We start from the raw sequence: 23,446 nt of genomic DNA, 5'->3' as shown, positions 1-23,446 counted from the left end.
GCTCTCGACATATCAAAGGCCTTTGACAAAGTATGGCATAAGGGTCTACTTCACAAGATTTCCAGCTACGGTATAACTGGAAATGTTTTCTCAATCATTAAATCATTTCTCTCTGATAGGCTCATAAGAGTAGTGGTAGATGGACAAACATCGGAGGCCTGCAATATAAATGCTGGAGTCCCTCAGGGGTCAATCCTGGGCCCAACTCTCTTCCTGATCTACATCAATGACCTCCCTAAACACATGCTTAAATCATTCGTTGACATCTATGCTGATGACACGACCATCTACGGCAACACATCAAAGGCTGTAAATGACGAAGTTCTCTCGGATTCTCTCTCCTCTGATCTCGAGCGCGTGGTTCAGTGGGGGAAGATGTGGCTAGTTACCTTTAATGCATCCAAAACCAAACTCCTATCCTTACATCATCAACGCTCTGATCCCCAGCTGGCATCAATTGTGATGGATGGCTCTCATCTGGGTGAGGCCCCGTGTTTTGACAAGCTTCTGGGCTTGACCTTTACTCCTGATTTGAAATGGAATACGTACATCAAGTCTGTTGCCAAGGTCGCAGGAAAGATGGTGGGATCCTTCTACCGCTCCAGAAGATATCTCACTACTGATGCAATTCTCTATCTCTATAAAAGCCAAGTACGGCCAAGGATGGAATACTGTTGCCATATCTGGGCAGGAGCTGCCAAAAACAGCCTATCATGCCTTGACAGAGTACAAAATAGACTTCGTGGTTTAGTGGGGGATGCCCTTTTCTCTACCCTGCAACCCCTCTCCCACAGAAGAGACGTTGCGAGCCTATCCTTGTTTTATCGTTATTTTCATGGCAGGTGCTCGTCTGAACTCCAATCCCTGGTCCCCCCTCGCCAATCTTTCACGAAAAACACCCGTCTAGCTGAATCCACTGTGAAAAATTTCCCCCACTCTATATCTGTGCCTAAATCAAAACGCGGATTTCATGAACAAAGCTTCTTTCTTAGAACTGCACGCCTGTGGAACTCTGTTCCGTCTGCCTGCTTCCCTCCGGACTACAACTTGGATGTCTTCAAGTCTAATGTTAACAAATTCCTAATGAACTGCCCCCCTAATTAAACACTTCATAAAATCTCCTCACTAACGTGATGTACTCACAATAACCCTTATCCCTGAGTGGCTTCCGGGCCTTGATAAGTGGTGATCACTGTGTAAAAAAAAAAAAAAAAAAAAAAAAAAAATCTCAAAAATTCAGAAATGTAAATAAATTGTTTTTTTTTTTTGTTTTTTTTTTTAAATCAAAGTGTCAATGAAATGTAATTGCTGTAAAAATTTCAATAAAACTTCTCAAATTTAGGTTTATCTTAAGTTGGAAAACCCCTGGAGTGAATGTAGTATTGTGGTGACTGAGATATTTCTAGTTAAAAGCAGGCTAGACAATTTTAAGTATTTAAGACCAAGGATGATCAACAACACCCATTATCCCCACACTTCTGAATGGCATTGTGCCTAATTTGTTCATTATGTATTTTTATATTTTGTTTAAATAATTTTTTTAAAGTGTGGTATCTGTTCTCCACAACATCAGCGCCATTTGAACGTTTTCATGTAATTATCCCCCTTGAAAATGACATACTAAGCAGGTTTGGAATGAATAGAAACATTATTTCGTATTAATGCAAAATTTTCCAGTTGTAAAAGAAATTAAGATATCCATTTACCAAAATTCAAAATGTATGCAGACATAAAAGCAAAATAGAAGTGTGTGTAACATCTTTATATTAAAACTTCTAGCTCTATCTTCCCAATTTTTTCACAACTCTCTACTCCGACCTTTTTTCACGTCCAACCAGCTTTCTCCTATTTTAATGCATCAAAAATAATAATGCAAATCATTCTACATTTCAGAATATTGGAAACGGCTCAAGAAAAAAAAAAGAAAAACTACTCCTCTCTAACAGAACCTGACCCAAATTACTCTCCATAAACATTTTTATTTTTTATTTTAGATATTATTCATCCTGGGCAATGCCAATCAAGAATATATCTACTTTGTGGGTGTTCATTTTTTTAGTTTTTGACGTTTAGTGGGACAGACACACTCACGTACATATACAACTGCCCTTTATATAATAGATGAGAAGCCTACTGATTAAATTAATATTGTATTGATTAAGTTAGAAAACTAAAAGAGGAAGTTATGGTGAGGTGTTGCATCAGTTGTATAAAAGAAACAAATCCACATTTTAATCAAAGTTAAAATAATTTTAGGAGAAAAAAAAAAAAAGAAAAAATTGAAAATAAGATTTTATTGGAATACAAGAACTTGATCATGAAATGCACAGATTTTCGGAAGTAAAGAGAAATGCTTGGAATTGGTCTTCATATTCACAAAATCCATGATATGAAAATGAAATGATTATCAACAGTTTTTTTTTTTTTTTTTGCGCTTTACGAACAAGTAAACAAGCCATCATCATTTTATGGTATATTAAACGAGATTTTAACCGTCAAATTACCAAAAGATCGGTTTAATAACCCATTTGGGGGTTAAAAATATAAATTTGATAATATTAACAATGATTTTTTTTTCTTAAGAGGAGTTGTTAATACCCTCCTGTAAGAATATTTGGTGCATAGTTAGAATTACACAAAAAATACAGAAAAATCTTTAGTGTGTGCATACTAATCACAAAACAAAGGTATTATATTCCAAAAATCATGTAAATTGATCAAATAGTTTTTTTCTTTAAGAAAATCAATTTTTATGATTTTTTTTTGCGACTAATAACGTTTGGCAGCTATTGATGATTTCTTACTTTTAGAGAAGGAACAGAATTAGATTAATCTCTAATCGAATTAAGTTAACTGCCCTTGAATTTAAAGCATCCTAAAAAACTATGGCACATACTGCCTCTTCCATCCAGCTCATCATAAAATTTGATTTTCTTAAAAAAATTTTTTTTTTTAAAATACTTAATCAATTTACGTGATTTTAGGAGTATGACATCTTCATTCCATGCTTCGTATGAACATCATAAAGATTTTTCTGTAATTGTTTTTTATTGTTAAATAAATGTAATTCTTAATAAGAACCGAATATTTTTTATTCAACTTTGATGTTACTAGTGCATATTACACCTGAACTGTGTTTATGATAAGAATAAAAAAAATAATTTTTTAAAAGTCTGTGTGCCCACATGTCAGTGGTCATGATGAAGAAAAGACCCTATAATTCCTCCGAGGCCATTGGAACTGTTGCATGTTCCCGGATGAATTTTGAAAATGCCTTTATTTCTCGATCTCCATCATATTTTAGTGGGTTTTTCTTATTGTTTGAGGGAGCAAAGAAAATGGAAGGGAATCCCTCAACTTTAAATTCAGTAGGAACGTCGTTTGCAGTAGCATCCATTTTAGCAACAACAATGTTGGGATATTTCTGCATAGCCCTGGCCAACTTATTGTATTTGGGTTCCAATTTTTGGCAGTGTCCACACCAGGGAGCATAGAATTCAATGAGGACATCCTTGGTCTTGTCCATGACAATCTTGTCAAAGTTTTTGGCCACAACAACAGTGACTGGACCTTTCTGCTTTTTAGGGACTGGCTGCGATTTTATGTGTGGTTTGAGTTTGTCTGACAAAAAAGAAAAACGATAAACAGAAATCCATTTTGAAACAAAATAAAAATATTGTTCACATGCAAACAACTGCGCTTTATGTCAGAAATGAAATGAATATTTCAGAAAAAAAAATTATAATTTTATACAAAAACTGCTTCTAAAATATTAACTAATCAAACACATACATGGAGTTTATACTTTAAAAAGAAAAGTACACTTCAATAACATGATTTTCTAGAAAGGGAAAAAAATAACATTCTAAAAACTTCAACACTTATAGAAGACAATTAAAACAAAAAAAAATTAACAAATCAAACTCACAAAAAATAAATAGTAATGAACTGATTTTTGAAGAAAAAAATGCATCGACTAATCAAAAATTTATTTTTAACAGTCAGAACAAAAGATGCCAAACAATCAATAATTGCTCATATTATTTGAATTTTTCAATGACAGTAATCATATTACATTTACTGCAGAAATGCGATATGATTGCTGTTGTTATTTCTGTTAACCAAGATATCACAAGCCACAAGAATGGTATCTTATCACTGACACTTGTAAGCCTGCAACATTTTTGTCTCTTTTAGATTGGACATGTATGTACACAGACATTTCGACAAAAACATTTAGATTTCTTTGTCTTTTCACTTTTGAAAGAAACATTCACAAAACTGATGACACATCCACTTAGATGTTGTACAAACTTTCACACGTTGACATTAGACAATTGTTGATTGTTATACAATTGTTTTTGAAGACTGAATTTGATTTCTATTGTTGTCGTGGATTCTCATATTTTGTTCATTTTTTGATGTTTAACAAAATGAGATTTGTTAGACCCCACCCCCACCCCGATTTTACTTGTTCTTATGCAAATAATTTTATGCTTTTCTTGTAGAAAAAGATTTCATTGTATTACTACTTGAAAAGAATTTTCCAATCTTATTTGTTCTGATACTATTCTTGATTTGTTCATTAGAGTTTATTAATGCCATTAAATACATTTTTAGTCGCGTGCAAGCGACTCTATAAGTCACTACGTCAGTCGGTCTGTCCGTAACACTTTTGTGCTTGGTCTTTTTGGTTAAGATCAAAGGTCTGTTGTTAATAGATGCTATTCTTAGCTTTTTAAGCTTTTCTTGGCCTTTTGGCCAAGATAAATTGGGAGTTACTAGGACGTCCCCCAATATGAAAGGGTGAATGCGGTATTATGGTGAAAGAAGATACTAGCTGGGAGAAACTTTTGACTTTGTTTAGTTCTGGAGTGACAAGGATGACCAACGACCCCCAAAATCCCCCCTTTTGAGTTGGCCATGTGCCTAAGTTTTTTTGTTCATCGTTAATTTTGACTGTATTTTTTTTAACATGAATAAAAGATTTAATATCTCAAAGTGTAGTATACCCCACATATAAGACCTTGGTCAATGTAGGGGAAACCAATTGTCACTATCCAGCTCCCCTACTCCCCGGGGAGTTGGTTCCCATTTCCCTTTCACTCCTCACATTAAAAATCAGCCTTGTTCCTAATTTGCTCAGTGGGGGAGCAAATAAATACAGCTTTTCTTGGCCAAAAGGCCAAGATTTTTTACTTTAGTTACAAAGACCCTGCAACACTCCCCTCCCCAGATCTTATAGGGCCTTGTGCCTAAATTTGTTTTGTCTTTTGGAGATTTTACTTTTTTAAATTTTTTAATTTTATATTGGAATTTTTTTAATTGTAATTTTTTCTTTAAACGAAATAAATTAAATATAAAGATCAAAGTGTGGTATCTGTTCCGGCAGATGCTGCAAGCAAAGACCATTGCCCTTGTAGCAATCTTCTGGTCCATGTAGGAGCAACCCTACTTGGGCCAGCTGGAAAATCACTATCCAGCTCCCATTTCCCACCTCTCGGGAGCTGATCCCCTTTTTCCTTACCCCTCCCCTTCACTCCTCACTTTAAAAATCGGCCTCGTGCCTAATTTGCTTGGCGGGGGAGCAAATAAATATCAGCTTTTCTTGGTCTTTTGGCCAAGATCAAAGTGTAGTATCTGTTCTTACTACATGCTGTACTTCTTGTGATATAAAGTGGGGGATCACTTTTCTGTATCAATTTAATGTAAAATAATCACCTAATTTACAACCAGTCAGTCTCAAAGCTATTCAAGTCATTCTCCAGATCATTCAAGTTGTTTTTGAAGGATTCCAGTTATTTTTTAAGCATTCAAGTCATTCTTAAGGTCATTCAATTCATCCTTAATTTCATCTAAGTAATTCTAAGTCATTTACTTTTTATTTAAGTCATTTCAGCCCATTTTTCAGTCAATTTAGTTTATCTTTAAGAATTTCATGTCAATCCTACATTCACGCATTCATTCATTACACAAGAGCCCGCAACTAATGGCTATCGGCCTTGTTGTATATGAAAGTAAAATTAGGATATGGCTTGGAAATGGATATTCAACAAAAACTTTTAAAGAAATATTGGTAAGTAAGTAAAAATGCGTAAGTATACAAGTAAAAACTTACAAACTGATGCCGTACATTGGTGTATATCTTTATATATAAAGTTAGGTACGTGTATATGTTTAAGGATAAACTCCTAAACTAATTAACCATTCAATACGAATTTTGGAACAACTGTGAGGCATAAGGGTGGGTAATGTGAGCTATACTTAATTTAGTTTTATGCAAAAGGATCAAAAAGGAGCGGGAAACTCTTTAGGTAAATTCAGATACGGAGCTATTACCCATGAATTAATAAGATCAAAATTTCATCTTAAGTGTTATTTGCAAATAACACTCAAGATGAGAACGTTAGTTTATTTAATCCAAATAATATGAACAATCATTCATCATCTCAAAAATTCAGAACTGTAAAATAAAGTTTTCAGTTTTAAAAAATTTTTTAAAAACTTTTAAATTCAAACATTTCGGATCAAAATGAAATGTTATTCATATTTTAATATTTATAAAGCATAAAAGTGGTACAAAACTATTCTGTAAAATTATTTTATTAACAGAAACAACCATCTTGTAGACTTTATTCTGCAAATAATAAGAGGTTGGATTATTTTAATGGCATGTCAACTATTATAGCGTTTAATTGTTGATACAGTCATTTAATGGCTGTAAATGTATTGTCAGATAAAAACTAGTTGCACTATCTTAACATTTAAATGTGCAAAATCTTTAAAAGCTTTATAAGTTGTGTACAACAAAATTTCACATCAAGAAAGTAAACCTCATTGTGTTCAAATGCATTCATTTTTAAAATACTGTCTCGTTTAAGTTTAAATGACATTTTTATATGTAACGTAGGTGTTACACTCAGGCCGTGTTCGTTACAGTTCAAACCTCTCACTTCCTAATTTGCATATGTGTTCAAACACTGCTCCTGCTACTAGTACAATTGCTCACCATCCATCGTTCGGCTGCTGCTATTTTCATACGTGCTCATATGCGCTCTGTTTCATATCTGTCAGTTCTTCGCATTTGTACTTGTTGACAGCATTCACCCAGGATGGGTTGAGCTGGCTTCAAGTGAATTCACCGCATCACGTCAACGCAGTTCATTCAGGTTTGCCCACTGCACCCGAATTCAAAATAGCATTTTCATCATTAAAACACAGATTTAATAGACATTTTTTTTTTTTTTACATAGGAGTCACCACTTATCAAGGCCCGGAAGCCATTTGGGGATAAGGGTTATTGCGTGTACAGTAATCAATGAGATAATATCGTAGTAATCGTTAGTAATGGAGACTTGATAAAGTGTCTTACTGAAGGGGGCGGTTTATCAGGAATTTGTTTATATTGGACTTGAAGACATCCAAGTTCTAGTCAGGTGGGAAACAGGCAAACGGAAGAGAGTTCCACAGGCGTGCACTTCTAAGAAAGAAGCTTTGTTTGTGGAAACTACATATCCTACGAATATACGTTCGTGTTTTTACTTTTACAACATAAGGCAGTCCGAGTAATCTCCCTCTGATAGAAATTTCTTTCGGCCTGAGAACGTTTAGTAATAATCAAGTCAAGATCACAGTGTAGTATCTGTTCTGATGCTACACTTTATCTTTTCTGTCCTCGGTCAGTGGAGAAAAAATTTTACATAGGCATCATCACTTATCAAGGCCCAGAGATCACTCAAGGATAAGGGTTAAGAGTGTACAGTAGTCAATTGAACGATATAGTAATTGTTGGTAATAGAAATTAGGTAAATTTGTTAAATTAAGTGGAATGGCTCATCAAGTACTTGTTTACGTTGGACTTGAAGACAACCATATTGTAGTCAGCTGGAAAGCAGGAGAAGAGAAGACAGTTCTATAGGCGTGCAGTTCTAAGAAAAAAGCTTTTTTCATGGAATTTACATTTAGGTTTAGGCACAGATAAAGTGTGGGGGGGATTATTGATAGTGGTCTTGGCTAGACAAGTGTTTCTCGTGAAAGTTTGGCTTTTAATTTGTTTTTCCACTAAGAAAAAAAATAGAGAAAAAAAAAATCCTACAAATTTCCAAAGAGATTGAAAAGATAAACAGAAAAATAAAATTTTTATTTATCATATTTGGTTTAAAAGCTATTTTACATGCTGGCATGCCGGTACAGTGTTAAGAAATTAACTCTTTCTTTTTTTTACTTGGCTTTCCATGTGAACGAGCTACTACTTTAACTTTTCTATATTTATTAATCAAGAATTTTCATCCATTCTTACAATGTGGCCATTGGCCTTTTTGGTCAAGATCAAAGTGTGGTATAAATAAAAAATGTTTTAAAATTGGGCTTAAGTAGGCACCCCCCCCCCTCCCACCACACACACACATAAATACAAATTTAAAGGGGTAACCATGATAAAAGAGGCTGGCCGAAAGAAAAATCATTTAAAATTTACAACAGAGACGAGATGGATCAACCAACCTCACCATCCCCCCACCATCTTTTTGAGTTGGCCTTGTGCCTAAGTTTTTTGTTCATTTTCCCAATTGTACTTTTTTTCCTGTGAATAAAAAATTTAATATCTCAAAGTGTAGTATCTGTTCCGGCAGATACTGCAAGCAAAGATCCTATGTGGGGGCGACCCCACAGATAAGACCTTGGTCAATGTAGGGGCAACCATTCATACCAATTGTCACTATCCAGCTCCCCTACTCCCCGGGGAGTTGGTCCCCATTTCCCCTTCACTCCTCACATTAAAAATCGGCCTTGTGCCTAATTTGCTCGGTGGGGGAGCAAATAAATACCTCAAAGTGTAGTATCTGTTCTTTAGATGCTGCACTTCCATTTCTTGTTCTCTTTCGGTGGAGGAGCAGTCGTTCACGACTGAGACAATTTTTATTTTTGTACCTTTTCTCCACGTTAAAAAACGACCCTGGTGTCTAACTCTGTCCCGTGGGGAGGCATAGTAAATAGGTTCAATGTGGCCATACCATCAAAGTCATGTTTCGCACACGTCTCTTTTCCTGTCCTGATTAGATCTTCCTCCGAGGTCATCAAAACTAAATTCATCTCAAAGACTCACATTATACATCTATTGCACCGCATGTCCTTATCACAAGATTTAACTTCCATTCATCATCACCCTGTATACACCCAATGCTTAAGCAAAATGCTGACACTCTGGCAAAAGAAGCAACCAAAACGACAATAACAGTACAAAATTTAATCCATATACAAGAAAATAACAGCAAACAACATGGGACCAAACAAACATCTAAAATAAAATCAGAAGCTACAGAAGTACTGACCAATCAAAGATTAAATTTGGTACCGAATAGAATCAAGATCGGACACACGCACTCACATTACTCATTCATATCATCTAAAAGAAGCTGCCATGAAATGTATAACCTATAAAGTTCCCCTTACAATCAAACACATTCTTACAAAATGTGACAAATTCAAACAACGATACCCCAAATATTACCTGACACGTGTGAGATATATTTGGTTATATTTTGTGACACCTGAAAAAATTAAACTATTTATAGGGAAAAGTATTTTATCTAAGTGCTAGGTGTGAATAATTGTCTCTTCATCAATGTGATGTTCTATATGGGGTGTGACATACATTTTAAATATAATTATTCAGACATGCATTTCATAAACATGTACGTGGGTTCATGTGCACGAGATTATTGTGCTTGTTTGTGTTCTGTTGCTTATGCATACGTACAAGAACACATCAAATTCAATGACAGGTAACTTAATGAACATTTCTGCAGATACCAGACTAGAAGAAATGCAGTCTCGTCAACAAGACAAAACAAAAAAAAAAAAAACAGAAAAACAAAAAACTCATACCCTAAAAACAAACCCTTTCTTGGCATTAAATTACTCAGATGTTTAAATATCATTAAACAAAAACTCATACACTTGATGAACAATTTTTTTTTTAAATTACTTACATCCTCTAAAGTCGCTCAAAAATTTTCTCACTTCTCCACTATCAAATTCCTCCATTGGTTCCATGGAAAAGCGTTTTGTACCAGTTAGAATTCCGATATTCATTTCTTCTCCAGAATCATCAAATCCGAAATCACCCATTAAATTTGGATAATCCTCTTCATTCACGATAGCAAACGTAATCTCTCTGTATTCAGCTGCAATTCGAGCAATTTTGTTTCGCCAAAGTTGCGTGGCTGTGAGCAAAAATAGAAAATGGTCACATAACGTTTACAGAATCAGTAAATATGGAAATCAGAGTTTTAAGATCAGCTACAAAATAAATTTGCAGATATTTAAACTGATTAATACTAGTAGAGCTACCTGGCATTGCCTAGGTATTATATAAAAATTAATACTAGCTATGGCTGTCGTTTTAAGCTGTGTGTCAAATAGTTGTGATATCTATTACAAGTTTTTAATTTATATCTGAAGGTTCAATTAATGAATGATATCGTCTAGTTTAGGGTTAGGGTTATTTGTACTTTGCATAGCTTAGTATACTAGGAATTATGTCTAGACATTCTCTTTTATATTTTTTTCATTAGATTAATTGCCCCTACCAGAATCATAATGATTATTTCTTTCAACTATGTTGCCTTTATGCCATTTTAGAGATCATGTAAGTTTATTTTTATTTTGCAATGTTTTTGTGACTAAGTGAGGATCAAAGATGTCTTACCTTTTTTATGATCATGCGAAAAGTCTACACTGTAAATCACAAGGCAGAGTGGGGACATTTTGTTATATTTCTTTTCTGTGTTGAAATTATAATGACCAACAAGAGGGAACTGTTTAATCTCCACAAATTTTATGATATCATCTCTGGTAATAGTTGCCTAGAAAAAAATTAAAAATGTAAAAAATAAAAGTAAAAATCAAATTTTTTATTTTTTTTTTTTTTAATCAAAAGGTAATTTAATTTTAAAGCAAAAAAAATTTAATTGGAAAAAATTAAAGTAATTGAATAAAATTCAAAAAATTTTATCATTAAACAAAATTTATTTGATTTTTTATATAAATGGTGCACTATCCTTTTTTTCTTTCTACTTCAAAATCAAAAATGCGTGTGTAAATTAGATCCTTTCCTTTTGTCGTTGATGTTTATATATGCATGGGTAGTTCCTATCTTCATTTTTAGCCTTAATCTAAAATATGTGTTCTTTTTCCTTTACTTTAAACATGTGTTCTGTTGTTCTTTTAAGTTTTTATATAAAAAATATCTTGCATGGTTTTTTGTTTTTTCCTCTTTATGGGTGTATCATCATTTTATGACCTCAACTCCTGTCAAACGTTTCTTCATTGCTGCTATGTATCTTCTTGTTGGTTTAGGATTCATTGTTCGAATAATCTCATTGTACAGAGAAAAATATTTTAAGAATGAGAATTTTTGGATTAGTAGATGCAGAACAGCTGGTCAGTTGGCAGTGAAAAGTTAAGGAAAACAAGGGAAGAAATGATAAGGATATATTTGAGAGAAAGATGGATAATAAAGACCTGGCCAGAGATAGATTAGTTTGGAAGTCTATTTCTAATAAAAGCCATCCAACACATGCCAGCACACATTAAACTGATGGTGATGATGTTCGAGTTAGATTTTGACACCTCAAAAGCATGTGGACCCGATCTTATCCCAGCTGTGCTATTAAAAAAGTGCTCAGCCGAAGTAGCTCCAGTTCTCTCCAAACTCTACAACAAATGCCTTAATGAAGCTTGCTTTCCGGGCTGTTGGAAAACTGCTTCTGTCGTACCAGTATTCAAGAATTCTGGCGAAAGGACAGACCCATCAAATTATCGCCCCATTAGCCTCCTCCCACTTTTTGCCAAAATATTTGAGACCATAATTAACCATGCTCTAGTCCATCATCTTACAGATGCTAAACTACTGACTGACAAACAATATGGATTTAGACAAGCCCGTTCCACAGCAGACATCCTCACTGTGATCTCTGAACGTATATACCATTCACTGGACAAAGCGGGGGAAGGCAGAGCGGTAGCTCTAGATATATCTAAGGCTTTTGACAGGGTATGGCATGAGGGTCTCCTCAGTAAAATCAGATCATACGGTATCACTGGTAGAATACTTAACATAATTAAATCCTTCTTAGATAAGAGAAAAATCCAGGTAGTCCTCGACGGTCGCACATCTAAACAATAGGATATAAATGCGGGAGTGCCCCAGGGTTCTATCCTTGGACCTCTATTGTTCCTGATATTCATAAATGACCTCCCCGACAACATTGCCTCTGAGATGGGTATATATGCTGATGACACTACACTCTATGGCAGACACGACAGGAAGACGAATGAACACATTTCTAAAGAAATGGCAGAAACACTAGAGGAAGACCTCCAATCTGTAGTGGAATGGGGACAAAAGTGGTTGGTCACGTTCAATGCTGCCAAGACTAAACTAGTTTCATTCAATAATTACAAGAAACCCTCTCTACCACCCATAGCAATGGCCAACGACTCTTTATCTGAGAGTCCATCTTTCAAACTCCTTGGCCTAACGTTCACAGGAAACATGAGTTGGAACAATTACATTGAAGGCATTGCCAGGGCCGCTGCAAGAAAGGTAGGCTCTCTCTACCGTGCTAGAAAACTACTAACACCCGAAAGTATCCTGTACCTCTATAAGGCCACCATTCGCCCATGTATGGAGTACTGCTGCCACATCTGGGCTGGTGCATCTGCTACTAGTCTCTCGCTCCTTGACAAGGTTCAAAAGAGAGTCGCAAACCTGATAGGCCCTGAACTGGCATCTAAGCTTCAGCCTCTGTCCCATCAACGAAATGTTGCATCCCTCTGCCTTTTCTACAAGTATTTTAGTGGTGAATGCTCTGACGAACTGCAATCACTTGTGCCCCCACGACGCGAGCACCCTCGACAAACCCGACAGGCTACTAAATCCCACCCCCACACTGTAGAGATCCCTAGATGTAAAAGATCTTTTTACTCCAATAGTTTCTTCCCCAGAACCGCAAGACTCTGGAATTCCATTCCAGGTCCCTGCTTCCCCAACAGTACTGACGTGCAGAAGTTCAAGTGTAACGTGAACCGACACCTTGCTGCCCAAATCCCTACATAGTACCCCAGTAGTTGTTGCCCCTGATAGTAGCCCCCTACACCAAAGTGGCAATTTGCCTTGTTTGGGGTGAAAATGTAATAAAAAAAAAAAAAAAATATCTGTACCATACAAAGGATTTCTCCCATATAATACATAGCCTCCACCACCACTATCACCTCTCCTCCAAATAAAATGTGATTTGAAAGCCAAAAACTTACCTTCTTCAAAACATGCATTTTTGGTTCAAATTGGGTCTGGAATCTTTCAGGAATAAAGACAGCAATGGAATTGATATCAACTTTGTAAACTCGGGCGATATCTGGATCAGTTGTATGGATGAAATGATGTTCATCGCGCAAATCATTTGCTACAAAACGATCAATTAGATTTGATATAGTTGCATAGTATTTAAAATTTAATATAGGAAACATTTGAAATTCCTAATTTCTATTGTCATTCGAGATAAAAATTATTTCATTGAAAAATTCCAATTCTTTGATATTTCGCTGTTATTCAAAATGATAAACAAGCCAAATTATAATTGGTCACTATTTCTTTTCAATTAAATCAGCAAACATTTTCATAGATATTTAAAGTTAAGTATGTTTACACATGTAGAAAACTCTGAAGTTAACTGATCAGTGCAATACTCCTAGCTATGAATGAACTCCTTTATTTTGGAGGGGGTAGTATAGTATCTGTTCTCTTACCATGCTCCCATGCTCCCAGGTATTATCATCTCTTATTTTTTTTAGGATGAATCCTTCCAGGCTTCAACTCCTTTGAGAAGTAGTAAAGTAGATTTCAATTTTTCATGATACATTCCTCCCAAGCATTATCTCTCTTTAAGGGGGGAGGGGAACTAGTATAGTATGTGAGCATTTCTCACGATACCATTTCTCTCAAAATTACCTTCTTTTTTTTTGGAGGGGATAAGGAAGATGAGTGTAGCGTACTATCTGTTTTCTTATGATATTATACTTTCAAGAATTAACTCCTCCTTTGGGAGGGGGAGGAGTAATGTTAGTTCATCATATTAGCCTTTCAGTCATTACCCCCTCCTTTGGGGGTTGGTGAATGTAGTTTTTGCACAATGATATTATTCCCACCCAACCTAGCAAAAATACATGACCAGAGGGATATTTTTGATAGTACATTTGTAAACACAAATTCTTGTTTTATTATTATTATTATATATATATATATATATATATATATATATATATATATATATATATATATATACTAGCTGTACCCTGCCACGCGTTGCTGTGGCTTAATTTTGTGTAATGGAAAATTCTAATAAAAAGAGAAAATGCATGTTTCTTATATTCTTAGTACAGCAATCCACTCCAAAAAGTAAAAAAAAAAAAAAAAGGCGAAAATGAGAAAAAATATGGTACTCTTGCAGAATTGGATCCGGATCCTCGGGAGTTACCATCAATCATGGCTTGGGCTCAACCAACATTCAGTGGATTAAGCCGAAAGTTGCTAAACCATTGAAAGCTAAATAGTTTTCTTTTTTATTGTATTCAAAAATGTGAATTTTTAATTAATATTTGGGTAAGGGGGGGGTGTTACTATATACAGATTCGAAAAAGTTGTTCAAAAACGAATAAATGAAAGCAAAGGTAAGGTAAATTACGTTTCTATCTAACTGGATAATTTTTTAGTGATTTTATTTAATGTAAAATGTTTAATCGGCTCAAAAACGCAGTGTTTATCTATGTATTTGAAAAAGACGAATGGTCGCGGACTCTGTTGAATACGTTAAGTTTGGGAAAATCAGTTAAAAAATATACAAAACAATGTCAGACACCTACTGATTATATGTTATTGTGACATAGGCTGACATATTCGGTGGGTTTCTGATAGTATTTTGTATAGTTTTTTAGTTTTAAATCATTTTCTCAAACTTAACATCATCAACAGTGTCCATCACAATTTGTATTTTTCAAATACACTGATAAACACTGTTCTTCAAGCCGACAAAACGTTATAGTAAATAAAACGGGTTTGTATTACTAAACACAGAAACGAAAAAGTTGTTGAAAAATGAATATAACAAATAAATGTCATCAAAGGCAAGATAAGTTACTTTTCTACCTAACTGGATAAGATTTTAGTGTTTTTATTTAGTGTAAAATGTTTAATCGGTTTGAAAAAATGTAGTGTTTATCTGTATATTTGAAAAATACAAATGGCGGCAGACTGTTGAACGCAATAACTTTGGGGAAAATGAGTTAAAACTAAAAAAACTACACAAAATACTGTCAGAAACTCACTCAATATATGTTACTGTGACATAGGCAGACATGTATTCAGTGGTTTTTAACAGTATTTTGTATAGTTTTTTTTAGTTTTAACTCATTTTCCCAAACCTAATGTGTTAAAACAGTCTGCTGCCATTTGTAATTTTCAAATATAACAGTAAACGCTGTGTTTTTTGAGCCGAATAAAAATTTTGCATTAAAAAAAAAAACAAAAAAAATTATCCATTTCGGTAATAAAGTAACATATCTTGCCTTTGATAATATTTGTTATACATTTATTTTTTGACAACTTTTTCGAATCTATATGTACAGTAGCACAAACCCAATAAAAACACTAAAAATTATCCAATTAGGTAGAAAAGTAACTTATCTTGCCTTTGAAAATATTTACTTGTTATATATTTGTTTTTGTTGACAACTTTTTCAAGTCTTTGTGCAAGTACAAACCCAAAGGTGTATTTTTCTGTCTAATTTTATTTTTGTTACCGTGCTTAAATTTAAATTTCACAATATCTTTTTGGGAGAAGGGTATTTTTTTTTACATTAGGTCCACCTCCACAATTTTTTACTATGCTGAATAAGAAAATCTCATTTAAAATTTGCAGAGGCCATTAGTTTTCGAGATATAAAGACCTGTACTATGCACTATAATTCACTGACGGCCATGAACAAACACTCCCAACCTCCCCATATTAAGAACGGCTTTCGGAATAAACAGCACCCATGCCTAACCACATGTTTTAACCTTTTACCTGTCTTTCGTCTTTTAAAAACGGCTTTTGGAATAAATACCACCATTCTCCCCATGTTAAGAACGGCTTTCAGAATAAACACCCCCAACCTACCCATGTTAAAAATTGTGGAGGTGGACCTAATGTGAAAATTTACCTTTTGTTTTTTTAATAAATTGTTAGTTGAAAGCACAGAATAGTGACAAAACATCATCCCCTCCCCTTGGTAAAAAAAAAAAAAAATAATGGTTTTCTTGGTAGAAACTTTTCTGTATTTCACCTAACAATTTCTGGTGCTAATGAACTTACTAATCCGCGCTATTTTTTAAATCGAATTTCCAAGTTTAATTAAAGTTTTATATGTTTTTTTATTCAATTGTAAGGTTAAAGTACAGAATAGATACAAAACACCCTTCGCTCCCCATGTTAAGAATGGCTTTTATATAACGTTATTATTTCAGCACGGATCACTCTCTACATAAGTACCTAATATTTTTTTTTCAGCCATTCTTACCATAGAGAGGGGATGGTGTTTTGTAACTATTCTGTGCTTTTTTAACTAACAATTTATTATTAAAAAAAGATATTGTGAAATTATAAAAAAATAAAAAGATATTGTGAAAGTTGAATTTAACTTGAAAAAAAACAAAAAAACAATGTGAACATTGTAGCCGGACCTTATTTGGCAATAACATTGTAGCCGGACCTTATTTGGCAATAAGGTCACGTGAGTCGATTAATGGGTGCTAATGCACTTACTGATCCACGCTATTTTTTTAAATCGTATTTCCAAGCTTAATTAAAGTTTTATGCTTTTTTGGTATTTTTTTTAGATTAGGTCCACCTCCACAATTTTCTTTTAAATGACGACTTTTATAGGTTTCCGACTATGCTGAATACAGAAATCGCATTGAAATTTTGCAGAAATAAGTAGTTATCGAGATATAGATAGTTGTTTTATGCATTGTATTCTTTGGTGGCCATCTTTATTACGTGCGTAGATTTGTTTATGACGCACGCAAGCGTGTAAAAAAGACGGATACCAGAGATTACAATGCATTATAAAAATTTTTAATATCTCGATAACTACTTATTTCTGCAAAATTTCAATGCAATTTCCGTATTCAGCATAGTCGAAAACCTACAAAAGTCGTCATTCAAAAGAAAATTGTGGAGGTGGACCTAATCTAAAAAGTTACCGTTTTTTTCATTCAATTGTAAGGTTAAAGTACAGAATAGGTACAAAACACCCTCTTCTCCCAATGTTAAGAATGGCTTTTTAAATAATAACGTTATTATTTCAGCACGGATCAATAAGTGCACGAGTACCCAATTTCTTTAAAAGCATTCATATTTTCTTATATAAATACAACTTCTGTAAAAAAAAACAAAAAAAAAACGTGCACTTTCAATCTTTGTTAAAAAAGGTTTTCTTGAAAAAAAAATACAAAAAAATATGGTAAAAAAAGCAAAGAACAAAACGTTAATCGGTATTCATGCAGACAGTGATCCGTGCTGAAATAATAACCTTATTATTTAAAAAGCCATTCTTAGCATGAGGAGAGGAGGGGGTTTGTACCTAATCTGTACTTTAACCTTACAATTGAATAAAAAACATATCATAAAACTTTAATTAAACGTGGAAATACGATTTTAAAAATAGCGCAGATCACTCTCTGCATTAGCACCGAAAGTACAGAATAGTTAGAAAACATCCTCCCTCCCCATGTTAAGAATGGCTTTCTAAATGTTAATGCTTCAGTACTGTTCCTTGTCTGCTTAAGTTTAATTTTTTCTTATTAAATTGTTAGGTGAAAGTCCAGAATAGTTACAAAACACCCTCTTCTCCTCATGTTAAGAATGGCTTTTTAAATAATAATGTTATTATTTCAGCACAGATCAATAAGTGCACGAGTACCCAATTTCTTTAATAAAGAAAAAGCATTCATATTTTCTTATGTAAAAACAACTTCTGTAAAAAAAAAAAAAAAGAAAGAAAAAACGTGTACTTTCAATTTTTGTTAAAAAAAGGTTTTCTTGAAAAAAAAAATAAATAAAAATACGGTAAAAAAAAGCAAAGAACAAAACGTTAATCGGTATTCATGCAGAGAGTGATCCGTGCTGAAATAATAACCTTATTATTTAAAAAGCCATTCTTAACATGGGGAGGGGGTTTTGTACCTATTCTGTACTTTAACCTTACAATTGAATAAAAAACATATAAAACTTTTATTAAACATGGAAATGCGATTTAAAAAATAGCGCAGATCACTCTCTGCATTAGCACCGAAAGTACAGAATAGTTAGAAAACATCCTCCCTCCCCATGTTAAGAATGGTTTTCTAAATAATGTTAATGATTCAGTACTGTTCCTTGTCTGCTTAAGTTTAACTTTTGTTTATTAAATTGTTAGGTGAAAGTCCAGAATAGTTACAAAACACCCCTATCCCCATGTTAAGAATGGCTTTCTAAATAATAACGTCATTATTTCAGCAGGGTAGCTTGCATAAGTATCATGTTTTGTTTTTAAATTGTTAGGTGAAAGAACAGAATAATTACAAAATACCATCCTCATGTTAAGAATGTCTTTCTAAATAACATTATTTCAGCACGGTATTTTCTATGCATACATACTATCTATTTTTGTTTATTAAATTGTTAGGTGAAAGTATAGAATAGATGCAAAACTCCCTTCCCATGTTAAGAATAGCTTTCTAAATAACGGTATTATTTCAGCATGGTACCTTCTCTGCATAAGTACTATCTTTTGTTTATTAAATTGTTAGGTGAAAATATAAAATAGTTACAGAACACTCTCCCTTTCCCATGTTAAGAATGGCTTTCTTAATAGCATTATTTCAGCACGGTACCTTCTCTGCATAAGTACCATCTTTTGTTTATTAAATTGTTAGGTTAAAGTATAGAATAGTAACAAAACGTCCTCCCCATGTTAAGAATGGATTTCTAAATAATGTTATTCTATTATTATGGTACTTTCTCTGCATAAGTACCATGTTTTGTTTATTAAATTGTTAAGTGAAAGTACAGTACTCATGCAGAGAGTGATCCGTGTTGAAATAATAACTTTATTATTTAAAAAGCCATTCTTAACATGGGGAGAGGAGGGTGTTTTGTACCTAATCTGTATTTTAACCTTACAATTGAATAAAAAAAACATAATAAAACTTTAATTAAACCTGGAAATACGATTTAAAAAATAGCGCGGACCACTCTTTGCATTAGCACCAAATATTATTTAAGCAAGTTACCAATCCGTAAAAAAAACTGTACTTTTACCAACCAATCTTATATCGAAAAACAAAAAAAAAACTCAAAAAGCAAGCAACAAACTTTTTTTTTGCCTTATATAATAAAGAAAAAATGTTTAAATTAAAAAATTTGGAAGATAAACAAATGAATTATGTTTTTTTTGTTTTTTTTTACTTATCGAGTAAACAGAAAATGAAATCTACTTCGTTTCATCAATTCGTGGCTGTGAAATAAATCGAACTGGAAGTTCAGTTTTATCAACAAAACAGGTTTGCACTAACGGTTACGAAAATATATTTAATATTTTAATAATTCGCGAGGTAAATTTATTTTAATAACATAAAAACATCCCTCGACTCTAAAGATGGGTTGTCTGAAAATTTCAAATAAATTGGTAACGTAGAAATATTGTTTTATTCACTTATAACAAACCAAGAATTACATTTTTATATATATAGATATATAGCGCCATGCAAAAGTATTGCAGACATTACATTTTTCTTCATAACTTTAATTAGGGTTAAAGATTTTACCTAAAATTTGGTCAGTATTTTCCTATTACTATTCTAAATTATATTTGGAGTAGTAATTACAAAATCAAAGTTTAGAAAGTTTATATTTAAGGAAAAATATGAATTAACAAACACAAAAGTATTGGATACACTTTAAAAAAATTCTTTTTCTGAAATTAATTTAAATGACTTTTGCTTAGCGTGTTGCGATAACGCAAACGAGTTATCACTGACCAAGAGAGCTTTTATATCAAAATAATTTTATAAAATTCTTTCAGTTTGGGCTCACTCCTTCAAAATCAACCAGTTCATTTATAAAATTGCTTAAAACTAAAGAGTTGTCAATAGACATTAGTCAAAAAATCATTGATAAGCACAAAGAAGGAAAAGGGTATCGAATAATATCAAGGGAACTTAATCTACCACTTAGTATAGTTGGAAACGTTATTAGAAAGTTTAAAAACCCTGGTGAAGCTGTTGCAAATCTTCCAAGATGTGGTTGGCAAAGGAAATTAAACAAAAAAAATCAAGGTGGGTAAGCAGAAAGGTATATAAAAAAAACCTATTCTTACTCGTGGTGAAATTCAAACCGACCTCAGAGAAGCTGGGATTAATGTGAGCAAGGATACAATCAGTAGAGTTCTAAATCATGCAGGTTTTGTATCAAGGTCCCCAAAAAAGTTCCATTATTGAAACTTAAACATGCCAGATCACGTTTGAATTATGTTAAAACATATGGGGAACAAACCCAAGAATTTTGGAACAAGGTAATCTTGTCAGACAAAACGAAAATCAAAATCTTTGGAAGAAACTCAGCAACACATGTATGGCATAAAAATGGCACCGCCTATAACAAAAAGATTACCATTCCTACGGTAAAGTTTGGCGGTGGTTTAATTATAGTATGAGGGTGTTTTTCATCCAAAGGTACTGATGAACTAGAAATCATCAATGGTAGAATGAATGGACGTATGTACAGGTAGATTTTGGAGAAAACCTCCAGAAATCTGCTGATTTGTTGGGACATAATAACAATTTTGTGTTTCAGCAGGACAATGATCCCAAGCATACTGCCAAACTAACCAAAGAATGGCTTAGAAATAACGGAATTGACATTCTTATTTGGCCCAGTCAGTCTCCAGACCTCAACCCAATTGAAAATTTGTGGAAAATATTGAAGATCAATATTCACAAGAGGAATCCACAAAATATTCAATAACTAGGACAGTTCTTCAAAGAAGAAGAATGGCGCAAAATACTTGCATATCTTTTCAAAAAACATGTGTGCAACTATAGAAAGCGATTGGAAGCTGTTGAACGCAATAAAGGCTACGCAACCAAATATTAAATCAATGTATCCAATACTTTTGTGTCAGTTGATTTATATTTTCCCTTTAATATAAACTTTCTAAACTTTAATTTTGTAATTACTACCATAAATATTAGTTAGAATAGTAATAGGAATATACTGACCAAATTTTAGGTAAAATCTTGAACCCTAATTAAAGTTATGAAGAAAAATGTAATGTCTCCATTACTTTTACGTGGCACTGTATATATATATATATATATATATATATATATATATATATATATATATATATACGCACACACACACACACACACACACACACACATTTGTTAAAATGTCCATTATTTGTATATGTGTATAAAATCGATTAAAAAAAACTAGTAATACCTGCATCCATGTAAGTCGTGAATATCGGATCGGAAATGTTCTTGAAGAAACCAACAACTGAAATTGCATCGACTTTGAGAGATTTTCTCAAATCTTTCAAGTGATTTACTAACTTGGAAGCATCACCATGTTGAGAAATCATATGGTTAACAATTCCTAAAAGAAAAAAAAAACATTTGTTATGTACATACTTATTTACAATAGAAAAATGCAAGCATGAAAAGTAATATGGTTACGCTTAAACATGAAAAACTAAAGGACTAGTTGCTAAAAGTGGAAAAGAAAGGAACAAGATATTCTAATAAAAAATATAAATTTATGACTGAAAATATTGCAGCATTAAGAATTGATTATATAATGTTATAAATTGAATTTAAAAAAAAAAAATCTTAATGCTGCAATAAATTTATTATATTTTTTACTAGAATATCTTTTCTTTTCTATTGTAATCCATGATTTTTACAGGCTTCCAATAAATTCACTTGTTCTTTGATGGGAGTTAGGGTGGGAGTTTTGTGAAATTTTCCTTGTGAATGCTGGTTTGATCTATTGAGTTGTCTGTCTAGTGATTTTATTGTTTCTTTCATGTAAAGACAAAAGGGTTTAATTGCATTTTCCTTTTTTTTTGAATAGATGTGTAGCTGTAGGCAGAATTTTGAGGGTTTGATTTGAGTTTTAGATAATATTGTAAGCCTAATTTTTCACGTCTCCTTTTCAGTGGCGGATCATAGGCTTCAGCATATGAGCTTTCTATCGGGGAGGTTTTGAATGCTCCCAAAACAAGTCTTAATCCTGTGTGATGGATGGGGTCCAGAGTTTTAAGATAAGTTTTTCTGATTAAACCATATATAAAGCTTTCATAGTCTAGTTTGGCTTTTATCAGGATTCTATATAATTTTAGGATGCGCAGTCTGATTCCCATTCAGTATTTACTATAACCTTTAATAGTTGTGGGGTTTTGAAACATTTTTGTTTTAAATATTTTAAGTGAGGGACAAAGAAGAGTTTTTTGTCAAAAATAAATCAAAATAGCTGACCAACATAAATTTCTAGAAATTTATGTTGGTCAGCTATTTTTGTTCCATTTAGTCTGAGAGTAGGGTCATTGCGCATTTTCTTACGATTACAGAAATGGACACATCTAGTTTTGGTTGTTGAAAATTTAAAGTCATTTTCTGTTGACCATTGTGTTAGCTTGTTTATGCACATCTGCAGTTGGCATTCTGAGGTATGAATATTTTTTTATCTATGGCAGATTACAAGGTCATCCACATATAAGGAGCCATTTATCTCATTGTTTAGACAATTTACATTATTGATTTTTATATTGAAGAGCATAACTGATAAAATTTATCTTTGTGGAACTCCTTTTTACTTTTGTGTTTTATAGGGTTGGTCTGATTCTTAAAAACTTCTATCAGGATGGGTAGTCTGCCCTTTGATCCAGGTGCATTTTTTTATATTCCCCGCAATTTCCTTTTTTTATTTTCCATTGGGGAGATAGATTTTTGTTTCTTTCTGATTTGTTGAAACCACTAGAAAAAGGTCGCTACTCCATGAATCTTCTCGAACCTTCCATATAATAGAAAAAATATATTATGAACGATAAAAAGCAAAATTACTTGATGGCCATTAGATTTCTTACCATATTCTTCTGTTGGTCCTTTATATTCATAATGTACACCTTTACGGAAGATTTTAAGAGTTGGGTATCCATTGATGTCATATTTCTCGCCAATTTTAGAGTGTGCAGTGGCATCAAGCTTTGCCAGAGGAATGGGTGGATCATTTTTTAACAACGTTTTAGCTGCTTTCTCATATGCAGGCGCCAGACGTTTGCAATGGCCACACCTAATTTATAA

The 23,446-nt window shown here is 33.2% G+C and overlaps 1 protein-coding gene and 1 pseudogene across 1 annotated transcript in view; one reads left to right on the top strand and one right to left on the bottom strand.

Moving 5' to 3' along the window:
• Positions 1 to 2,279: 2,279 nt before the first annotated feature.
• LOC145292199 (protein disulfide-isomerase A4-like) overlaps positions 2,280 to 23,446 on the bottom strand; it is a 62,581-nt gene continuing 41,414 nt past the window's right edge. Inside the window, exons 6-11 of the mRNA XM_080138509.1 lie at positions 23,230 to 23,435; positions 21,585 to 21,740; positions 13,318 to 13,466; positions 10,709 to 10,865; positions 9,990 to 10,223; positions 2,280 to 3,621 (exon numbers count right to left, since the gene is read on the bottom strand). Of these exons, the coding sequence (XP_079994635.1) occupies positions 3,215 to 3,621; positions 9,990 to 10,223; positions 10,709 to 10,865; positions 13,318 to 13,466; positions 21,585 to 21,740; positions 23,230 to 23,435 (1,309 nt within the window). The 3' untranslated portion in view covers positions 2,280 to 3,214. The remainder of the gene's footprint in view (positions 3,622 to 9,989; positions 10,224 to 10,708; positions 10,866 to 13,317; positions 13,467 to 21,584; positions 21,741 to 23,229; positions 23,436 to 23,446) is intronic.
• Positions 5,601 to 5,726, top strand: LOC145292559 (U2 spliceosomal RNA; annotated as a pseudogene).

Source organism: Euprymna scolopes, chromosome 13, assembly GCF_053919585.1.
Source record: "Euprymna scolopes isolate OS-2025 chromosome 13, ASM5391958v1, whole genome shotgun sequence".
Lineage (NCBI taxonomy): Eukaryota > Metazoa > Mollusca > Cephalopoda > Sepiida > Sepiolidae > Euprymna > Euprymna scolopes.
The sequence above is the reverse complement of the archived record's forward strand: the minus strand, read 5'-3'. Positions and strand labels throughout refer to the sequence as shown.